The 10,309-nt window shown below is 38.3% G+C and overlaps 2 protein-coding genes and 1 non-coding gene across 3 annotated transcripts; 1 reads left to right on the forward strand and 2 right to left on the reverse strand.

Annotated features, from left to right (window-relative positions):
* Positions 3,816 to 3,908, reverse strand: TRNAY-GUA. The gene is made up of 2 exons: positions 3,872 to 3,908; positions 3,816 to 3,851 (listed from the first exon to the last, which is right to left on the reverse strand). It is a non-coding gene; the product is annotated as a tRNA-Tyr (tRNA).
* On the forward strand, positions 5,259 to 6,397 carry LOC18778485 (extradiol ring-cleavage dioxygenase). Its single transcript, XM_007211741.2, has one exon. It carries the CDS (start codon positions 5,441 to 5,443, stop codon positions 6,263 to 6,265), a length of 825 nt encoding a protein of 274 aa, XP_007211803.1. The 5' UTR covers positions 5,259 to 5,440; the 3' UTR covers positions 6,266 to 6,397.
* On the reverse strand, positions 6,438 to 10,029 carry LOC18778922 (WD repeat domain-containing protein 83). The gene is made up of 8 exons (XM_007211637.2): positions 9,887 to 10,029; positions 9,442 to 9,782; positions 8,981 to 9,191; positions 8,771 to 8,880; positions 8,518 to 8,625; positions 8,387 to 8,432; positions 7,965 to 8,096; positions 6,438 to 6,741 (listed from the first exon to the last, which is right to left on the reverse strand). The coding sequence occupies exons 2-8, from the start codon at positions 9,648 to 9,650 to the stop codon at positions 6,658 to 6,660; spliced, it is 900 nt and encodes a 299-aa protein (XP_007211699.1). The 5' UTR covers positions 9,651 to 9,782; positions 9,887 to 10,029; the 3' UTR covers positions 6,438 to 6,657.

The following is a 10,309-nucleotide window of genomic DNA, read 5'->3' on the forward strand; positions in this document are numbered from 1 at the left end:
TAGAGAGATCTGATGGAGACCCTAGCGGCGGAACCACATTGTAACAAATTTAAAAGACTGGGGTATGTGATTGTTAAAATTGAAAAGATATGGACTAACATGCCTTAAGGGTGTAATCATAGGGTACTAACTTGTAATTAACCCTAATAATAATAGTGCATGAATGCTCTTCAACTACTCCCGTTAATTCATATCACTAGACAAGCAGACCTACACGTCCCTGTAGGGGTCTTTTTGTTCCAGCAGCCTGACGAATGAGCTTGGGCTGCCGTAAGGAGCAAATTGGTGAAATTACCCCATGTGCCTGAGTTCAAGAATCAGACCCTAAGAGTGCTTCGAAAGGGTAGTGAAGCCTTAGGAAGCACCCTGGTTATCCTCACCAGCAAAAATAACAATTGCTTACAGGTAGAATCTTAGCTTGGCATGAGAAGCTTGTGGCATGGGAGCAAAACCATCATGAGTTTAGCATAAATAGAGAGAGGGCTGTGAATTCCTATGAGAAACAAGGGTTTTAAGACAAGGGGGAATGGATTCTAAGAGGGTTTGTTGAAGAGGGAAAGAGATGGGGGTATGATGGGTGTGTTGAGTAGTTTTTGGCAGCTTGACGAAAAATCTGTCAAGCTCTGGAGTGTTTTAACATAAGAGAAAAGGGGAGGAGATGGATGAATAGAGCTCGAAATTGCAGAGGTTTCAGGAAGGAGAGATAAAGCTTGCTCCCCAGATGTGTGTTGCTTAGGATAAAGAAGAAGGAGATAGAAGGTGAGGCACTTGGGCTTGATGTTAGCAGTTAGAGAATAAGCTTGCTCGACTGCTCTGGTTGAGTTTAAAGGGTATGAGGTACCTCCTTTTATAGCCGTTGGAAGCTACTCCTTCCCAAGAAACCCTAATGGGTTCTCTCCAATTTTGCCAGGTCTCCCATTCCTTTCTCCTCTCATCCCTTGACTTATCCTATTTGGTGAAATTCTCTCTGCCCAATCGTACAAAAACAGGATTAGGGGAGCTCTAGACTTTTCCCATTTTTAGCCATCTTTCTTCCTTCATTTCTTCCCTCTTCCATGGTTAGATCTGATGGGGGGAAAAGAAGTGGGTATGTACACTGGTTTGAAGGGTGCCTTGGCTCCTAGCAACCTACACGCGCTAATATCCCTTGGTTCTTTGTGTGTTCCACCTTGGTGTTCGTTCTTAGCCCATGTGCTGAAGCCTCCCAGCAGCTCACTAACATAACACTCTGGCTTTCATCGTGGTTCACGTTTCCAGCTAAGTGATGGAGACTATAGATATTTTTCTTGGCTTGCTTGGGCTTTGCTAAAGTGATTGGCTAGCCTACCAAGGGAATTGGCTTAAATGATGGGCTATTTTATTTATGGTGATGGGCTAATTTTTCTTAAAGTATTGGGCTATTTCTCTCTTTTATGCTTACCTACATATTTGGGCTCAAGAAATGGGTTTGAGTTTTGGGGCTCCCAAGCAGCCCAAAACTTCCATTTCTCGGCTTATCAATGGGCCTCATGAAAGCTCGTTACCGTCCATACCACAACCCACTCAAGCAAGCCCCGGACATTTGGGTGGCTTGGGCCCACTTAAGCTTGTAGCGTGGTTAGGTGTGAAATAATAATTTCTTGTTTGGCATGGCATGTCAATCAACGTGCTTTAATTTTATCATCCTTGAAAAGGGACATGATGCTTGACGGGGTAATTAGCATGGGCTCGTAGAGTTAGTGTATTTTATAAGCTTATCTCAATTCTTAGCATGATAGATTATTTATTTGGCATGACACGTGGATTGCGGCTCGTGCAAGCGTGCATGACGAATTTCGCGTGCTCCGAACCGGATTTTTTCTTAATACAGTATTACGTTGGGCCGAGAATTTATTTGGGCCCAACCCTGGATTTTTGAGCCTCAACAGTCCCATACCATGCTTATATCACTTGGTCCCGAATGCCCATATATATGAACTAACATTCATCTTAATCATCTCATAATTTTCCTTTTGTTAGTCATGTTGTCTAACTCCCTGTCGCCAGTCTTGCATCACCCAATAAAAATCATGTGCACTGTGGGATCCCTGAGATCTAGTACCTACCAAAAGTTAGACTTAACTACACAAAAGATTATTTCTATTACCATTTTTTCATTATTTTCTCAACTTACCAACTCCAACCAATTTTTATGATGTGACATGATATAATTATGCTTTTCACATATCTCATATATATGAAAACAATGTAACCATTTAAATATCACCGATGTATTTAATTATGCCAACATTATTCAAACAGTTAATAACATATAAACATTCAAGGGAAATCATTCATTTGTAACAAGAACATTAACCAAATAATCATATCACAAATAATATAGTGCTCAGGAAATCTAATTAAATCAATTTTTATAAAGACCCCAATAAATTTCCTACCTCATTTTCAAAGGTAACTCCAAGTTAAGTAAACATACACAAACTACGTATGGCCTCTAGCTCCCCATGAGAATTTTATCACCACTCTCTCTTATTTTTCTCCCCCTGGCCTCTAGCTCATACTAAAAGCAAGGATGAGCCTAAAAGTGATGACACCTAAAAAGAACAAGTCTTAGTGCAATGACACCCAAACAATTGATTAAAAGACAACATGCAAGCACCTCCACTCCTCCTTAGGTTTGATTCAAGTGGTCTGTTAATATTGCAACACCTCAACCCTTGAGATAATTCCATTAGCTACATGTGTTCCACCTCCACCTTGTTTGCATGTAACTTTCTTGCCAGCACAAACCCAAAAGACCAACTACAGTTATAATCAATTGCTTAGGACAACAAGCCCACCTAAAAAACTGCCCAGTTTGCTAACCATGCATAAACCATTTTACTACACACACATTACAGGGGTGAGATTGTGAGAATTATAAGCAATACACAATCCTCTGTCATCTTTCTAACTCAGTAATTTTGGTCACTTTCACATTGTGATATGCATAAATAAATACAAACCTTTTTACACGTGCTTTCGTGCCTGCAGGAGGTATTTTTTTAAAATTTAAAATTTATTTTAAAACTAAAAAATAATAATAGGTAGTTGTGTTCCATAAAAATATGACATATTATCTAATTTTGTTTTAATATAAAAAAAATATGAATTTACCATATTATCCTCATTTAATTAATAATTTCAATCCTTATTTCCAAGGGCATTTTCTGGTGTTTTGAATGTTTCACCATTCTCTGCCTTTTGTTTTATATATACTAGACTCTTGGCACATGTTCACGCATGTGCCAATTGGTTTTATTTTTTATTTTTTATTTTTTATTTTTTATTTTATTTTTAAAATAAAAAAAATAAAATGGGTAGTTATGTTCTATAAAAGTAGGACATATTATATGATTTTGTTTTTAATTTTAATTTTTTAATATAAAAAATAAATTTACCATATTATCCTCATTTAATTAATAATTTCAATTTTTAATGTTTCAATTAACCAATAGTATTTTTTGGTATTTTGAATATTTCACAATTATCTGCTTTTTGCTTTATATATATATATATAGATAAATATAGATATATAAAAACTATTTAAATTTAATTACATTCTATGCTGTTATTATTTTCTAATTACATTAAATAATTTGAGATGGTTTTGGATCTTTGAGCAATGGAGATTGGATTTGTGTCGAACAGCGTTTCCAAAATACACAACAACAACAACAACAACAACAACAAAAACAAAAAAAACAAAAACAAAAACAAAAACAAAATAAAACAAAAAAAACAAAAAATAAAAAAACAAAAAACAAAAAAAAAAAATAAAAAAAAATAAAAAAAAATCCGACCTGCCGGATTCGAACCAGCGACCTAAGGATAGCTACAAGGATTGATCCCACTACAGTCCTCCGCTCTACCAACTGAGCTAAGGTCGGTTTCATGTTAGATGTGTGCCTTTATTTTCACTTATTCTTTCGGACCATGCAAAGCGGTCCTTTGGATTCAAACCCGCCATTTTTCTTTCTTGTTGAGTTTTGAGAATTAGGCTCATTTTGGTTCGAATTTAGAAATTCAAAGAGGAGCCCCCATTGGCCCAAATTTTTTATTATTTAAAAAATTTCACGTGGGACAGGATGAGTTTCATTTCACAGCATCAATGGCACACAGGCTTTTTAAGAGCAAGTCTAGGAGCTAAGGTTGAATTCAGGCTTTTGAGGGGGTGGTGGTTTGGGCTAAAAAATGGTTTCCAGAAACAAAAGGCAGCCCGGGCAGGGGGTGGGGGCCACCAGACTGGGCCGGCCCTCGGTGGAGTTCGTCACGAGCGCGAGCTCGAGGGCTGGTGATGTCATCGCTAACGCCAGCCCTTTAGATTTGAATTTTTTTTTCACGTGTCGGCGTTTGGGTTCTCCGATCTGATTTATTTTCCTTCAATCCAACGGCAGCTAATTTTTCTGCAATAAAAAAAATGAAATTGAAAAAAAAAAGACCAAAAAAATTACTGAATTTTTTTTTTCCCCTCTATACCTTATTTCCATTTTAAATGTCTTTGTCCTTTTACTTTCATTTATTTTTATATTACTCAATTTACTTAAGTTTACAATGTAAATAAGGAAGTACCCCCCATTTGGATTCAAATAAAAATACTAGAAAATAAAATTCCCACCAAATCAAAATATGAAAAATTAGTTTTAGTGCAAAATACGATTTAGGCTAAAAATGATGGCTTATTAAGTCAATATATACTTCATATTAAAATCCCATAAAATCAAGTTTTCTTATTTGATGTGTAAGGAATAAAAGCCGCCAAAAATTATCTTGAGAAAATAATTATTCCGAAAAACCATTTTTCATACTTAGTCAATATTGCACCTCCACTAAAAAAATTCTGGATCCGCCAGTATCTATAAATACCAACAAATACTCTTCACTTTTAACACCAAATCCTCATACTTTTTTTTCTTCTATAAATACCAACCAATACAACTAATAAAATAAAATCTTATCCGAAAATATTATCCGATATGAATAGTATTGACACGTAGGAGCCCAAAAATCTTATCCGAAAATATTATTCAAATTAATTGTTTTAGTAAAAAAAGTTGTGAAAAAAACAAAAAAATGAATAGTATTTGCCATGACAAAGGGCAACTGCTAGAAATACACTTTGCTGGGGGTTATGGCAGCCATTATTCACGTGAATAGTAGCTCCCTTAAGGCTCCCCTTGCCGGCAATGGGCAAACAGCTGGAAATGCTCTAATAAGAAAAGAAAAAAAAAAAAAATGACAGAAGCACATGCGTAACGTAGTATATTAGGAGAAACGTGTTTTCACCAAACATAGATTACGACTTCCTTTTTGTATAAAATAGAAAAACTACCAAAAAGAGAAGAACAAAATCAAAATCCCAATTTCCCAATTCCAAATTCCTTTGTCATCTCTCTCTCGCTCTCCGTGTCTGTGTTTTGCAATGGCAGTTCAGGACACGTTTTACATATCCCATGGATCCCCTACGCTGAGCATCGACGAGTCAATCCCAGCCAGAAAATTCCTCCAGTCATGGAAGCAAAACGTGTATCCAAACAAACCCAATTCCATTCTCATCATCTCCGGCCACTGGGAGACGTCTGTCCCCACCGTCAACGCCATCTCCGGCCGCCACGACACCATCTACGACTTCTACGGCTTCCCCAAGTCCATGTACCAGCTCAAGTACCCCGCTCCGGGCTCCCCCAACCTCGCCGGCCGCGTCAAGGACCTACTCACCGCCTCCGGCTTCCCACGCGTCGATGTCGATGCCAAACGTGGCCTTGACCACGGAGCGTGGGTCCCACTTATGTTCATGTACCCGGAGGCAGACATCCCTGTCTGTCAGCTGTCTATCCAGACAGACAGGGACGCCACTTATCACTACAACATGGGGAGGGCACTGGCCCCACTCAAAAACGAGGGCGTCCTTGTGGTGGGGTCTGGCAGTGCCACTCACAACTTGAGGGCGCTGAGGGAGATCAGGGGTGGTGGTGGTGGTGCTGGATCCATTGTTCCGTGGGCCCTGGAGTTCGACACGTGGCTTAAGGATGCTCTGCTTGAAGGGAGGTACGAAGACGTGAACCAGTATGAGGAGAAGGCCCCTTATGCGAAAATGGCTCACCCTTGGCCTGATCACTTCTACCCATTGCATGTGGCCACGGGAGCTGCTGGCTCAGATGCCAAGGCTAAGCTCATTCATGGGAGCTGGGATCTTGGTGCTCTTTCTTATGCCTCCTACCAGTTTACATCACCACCTACCAGCTGAAGATTGACATTTGAAATTTGAAATTCTCACCATTAATTGTAAAAGTGTGATGATCTTTGTTTATGTTTTGTTCATTTTGAAGATTATGTTCTTCAAATAAAAGGTTGGATCTTTGTTGTGAATATTGATCTATCTGGAGTGAGTGTGATTTGGAGGTTTGAGTGTACTCAAATTCAATACAAAACATTGTTAACTTTTCCTACATCAATTACAGTGTGCCCAAATTCAATACAGTAAAATGTTGTGCAAAATCAGATACAAAACTCTGAAAGTGAAGAGCATTGGAACAAGCAAAGCTAACAATTCTATAATTACAAGGCAGCATTTCAGCAGAGATGGTACAAATTGCAGCACAGCATAGGTTGATTTACTTCATTGCTTGTGAAAAGTTTTCAAGATTTCCACACCTTAATGGTGCCATCAACAGAGGAACTTATCATGCAGTTGTCCTTTGGGTGATAACTCACACTTGTTACCTGTCAAACCAAATCCAAAATGCCGTTATTTACCAACAGGAGAAGGAAAACAAAAAGACAGACAAATCCCATAAGCATTTAGGGTTTCCAAGCAACCTCTTTTGATGGTTTACACTAGTCCTTGTGCTAGAAGCAAAGAACGGACCAAGATGCAGCAATCATGACATAAACTACTCTATCCCCTTACAATCATCATAAATGTTGTAACAGAACACCTCAATGAAACGGGTCAATTTCCAATCGACACCCAAAAAGAAAACCATGAAAAAATTCTAAGGCAGATGTGAACTTTGTATCACAATGGGTCTCTTCAGTTTCTGTTTCTCCTTGTTCATAAGCCAAGTTTAAGTGATTTTCCAACTTCCTTACCATTTTACATTAAAAACACATAGATGAGAATTAAAATCATATTATCCCCAGAAATTGATAGAAATAGTTGGGTGTTGTCCCCAGAGCACTATTGCCCATGATACTATTTCCAGTCGCATGTTGGAAGTCTGTCTAATTTACGATCTCCACACAACCACTTTATTCAAGTGACACCTCTCCAAGTTCTAAAGGCATTTGGTTAAATTCAGGGGAAGGGAGGATTTTACAAGAAGGAGGACTAACCTCCATCCTTATGACAATGCATCAGAATGAAAAGGTCTACATGCAAGTATGTATCAGTTGGCAATATAATGAAAGAAAAAAAGCTTATACAAAACTAACACAATGAAAGAGCAAAACAGTAAAGGAAAATACAAAAAATTATACATGTAACTTGTAAGTATGTATCAGTTGGCAATATAATGAATGAAAAGGCTTATACAAAACTAACACCAAGAAGGAGCAAAACAATACAAGGAAAATACGAAGAGGTTTATGTATAAGTACGAATCAATTGGCAATATAATGAAAATTAAAAGCCTATCCAAAATGAACACAAAGAAAGAGAGAAGAATTAAAATAAAGCATATAAGAGAAAGAAGCCTTAGAAAGGCAGAAAATGCATCAGAACTAAAATGCTATAATGAAAGAGCAGCACTTATTCTTAAATTTATTGACAAGAGTATCCAAATTATGGAAGTAACAACCTTTTTGAACTGTATTAATCTGTATAAGTCACAGGAACATTTTCTTTTTTCATACACAAGAAACACAAAGTAAGTAGTAGGGACATTGTGAGCATTGACACAATTTTGATGGAAAAACAACAATGAACGGAGGAAACTAGGCTTTACCACTGACGAATGAGCTCTGAACTTCGTTGCCACAGATGCATCTACCAGATCCCAGAAGAAAATGAAGCCATCCTCAGACCCACCGGTTACATGGGCATCAGTGTTGGTAATACAGCAGTCCAATTTGTAAGACTGATACAGTAACAAGCAATGGGAATGATAAGAACTCATGAACAACAAGAGTCAAAATGTGCAAGCCTGTGCCAAATACTTCAAGGCGACCACAGGATATGAGGTAAAAAAAACAGAACCATAAAAGTGCACATTAAAATAAATGCAAAGTCATATAAAATGTTTGAATAGCGAACAAATCAATTTCCAGCCAAAAAAACATCGACAACACAACGCATATCTGAATTACAATATAGCAAAGGAACCATGACAGAGTTCCAGAATCCATAATAGCACATCAGCACACTGACCTTACAAGTATGACCTTTGTATTGTTGAAGTAATTCACCAGAAGACCTATCAGAATAAAAAATTAGCAAAAGGGAGTGCAACTTAAGCCAGATACATGACCACTACAATAAGTGATTTTAAATGTATTTACCTGTCAATGAGACGTAAAGTCGAATCTAAGCAACTGGCTAGTATGCAGTTACCGTCATTTGACATTGAGATGCAGTTTACAGGTTGTCCCAAGTCATCGGATACTTCTCTATGTAATACAACATTAAACATACATCACCAAAAGCTCAGGAAAATCATTGAATCAAAGTTTTGAGTGTCTAAGTTTAGCTTACAAGGAGATGTGTGACACACAACTATGTAAAGAGATAAAAATACAGAACAAAGCAACATACCTCCCTATACGCATATCGAAAGTTCTCACAGTTCCATCAACACTTCCACCAATAATTTCGGTCTTTGTTAAACAAACAGACATTACACTGTCTGTAAACGTGTCGATTATCTGCAGGTTAAGCACAGCTATGAAAAAACAAGTAAATTACAAACAATTAAAGAAATCTAACAAAAAGAAGAAAAGGAAAAAAAGCAATAACAAGGCTAACCTGAATGGGTTCATTGCTGTGAGACCTGCAGTCCCAAGCACGCAAGGACTGATCAAAACCTGCCGAGACCACAACAGATGAATACTCATTGAACTTCACAGCATTCACCTCCCCTTCATGACCTCGAAACTTTCGAATGACTTTCCCCGTCGCCACATCCCAATAAAAGATTTGTCTGTCACCACCGCAAGAACACAATTTCGAGTTGTCCCTACAAGAACAAATTATACAATGGCCACCCACATTATACATATATATATACATTGAATTGGTTAACTGGGTTCAGCTGAAAGAATAGTAAGAAGAGGAAAACATGAATACTGAAGAACACAATTTTGAGTTGTCCCTACAAGAACAAATTATCCAAAGGCCACCCACATTCCACATTATATATATTCATTGAATTGGTCAACTGGGTTCAGCTCAAAGATTAGAAAGAAGAAGAAAAGATGAAGACTTACGAGGTGACATGAACGTCACGTACTTCGCGGCCATGGGACTTGTAGGTCTTGATGTGGATGCCGCGGTGTGGGTTCCAGAGTCTGATGGTTCGGTCTTTCCCGGCGCTGAGGCAGTAATTTCCGTCACTATTGAACCTCGCTGCTAATACTGTCCCCTCGTGGCCTCTCAGCACGTTCGCCTCTGTCTTTGGCAGATCCGCCACGCTCATCTCTTCGCTGCTCTTCTTCAATCTTTAGGGCGCCAAAGACTTCTATTTGGGAATTTTCTGGTGATTATTGCCGTCGGGGAGGGAGAGTTTGGGCTGGACCCAAAACAAAGAATGGCTTGGGCCGACGAAATTCTGGAAAAAAAAAGTCCAAACATTGTTTAAGAGGGGGCTCGAGTGTTTTGAATTTTTAGAGGTTGAAAAAAGACTCAAAATATTCAATATTGTTATAAAATGACCTGAAATATGTGCGAATATTGAGCTGCACGTAAAGTAGATGAGACACAGTATTTAACGAGGTTCGGCTATGCCTACATCCCCGGAGAGCAGCAGTAGTAACTTTTCCACTATGTAAAATAATAGGGCTACAACTTTAGAGTTTACAATATGTAAGGCTCACTGAATTTTCTCTCTGCTCACTCACCCTATTTCTTCCTTCTCTTCCTCTTCTCTGCCTGACTCTCTTTCCTCTTTTCTTTCCTCCTTTCCCTTTCCTCTTCTCTTTCCTCCTTTCCCTTTCTTCTTCTCTTTCCTCCTTTCTCTTTCTTCTCTCTTTCCTTCTTTCCTTTTCTTCTCCCCGTTTCCTATCTCTTTCTCTCTTCTTCTTTTCCTCTCTTCTTTCTCTCTTCTTCTTTCTCTATCCGTGAGTGTGCAGCCAAATA

Source organism: Prunus persica, chromosome G6 (assembly GCF_000346465.2).
Source record: "Prunus persica cultivar Lovell chromosome G6, Prunus_persica_NCBIv2, whole genome shotgun sequence".
Lineage (NCBI taxonomy): Eukaryota > Viridiplantae > Streptophyta > Magnoliopsida > Rosales > Rosaceae > Prunus > Prunus persica.

Excerpts from the sequence above, each read along its gene's own strand:
- LOC18778485 (XM_007211741.2), top strand. The coding sequence starts at position 5,441 with ATGGCAGTTCAGGACACGTTTTACATATCCCATGGATCCCCTACGCTG.
- LOC18778922 (XM_007211637.2), bottom strand. The coding sequence starts at position 9,650 with ATGAGCGTGGCGGATCTGCCAAAGACAGAGGCGAACGTGCTGAGAGGC. Across the intron at positions 8,626-8,770 it reads TTCGATATGCGTATAGGGAG|AGAAGTATCCGATGACTTGG; the intron begins GTATGTTGCTTT and ends TGTATTACATAG. Across the intron at positions 8,433-8,517 it reads ACTTTACGTCTCATTGACAG|GTCTTCTGGTGAATTACTTC; the intron begins GTAAATACATTT and ends TTATTCTGATAG.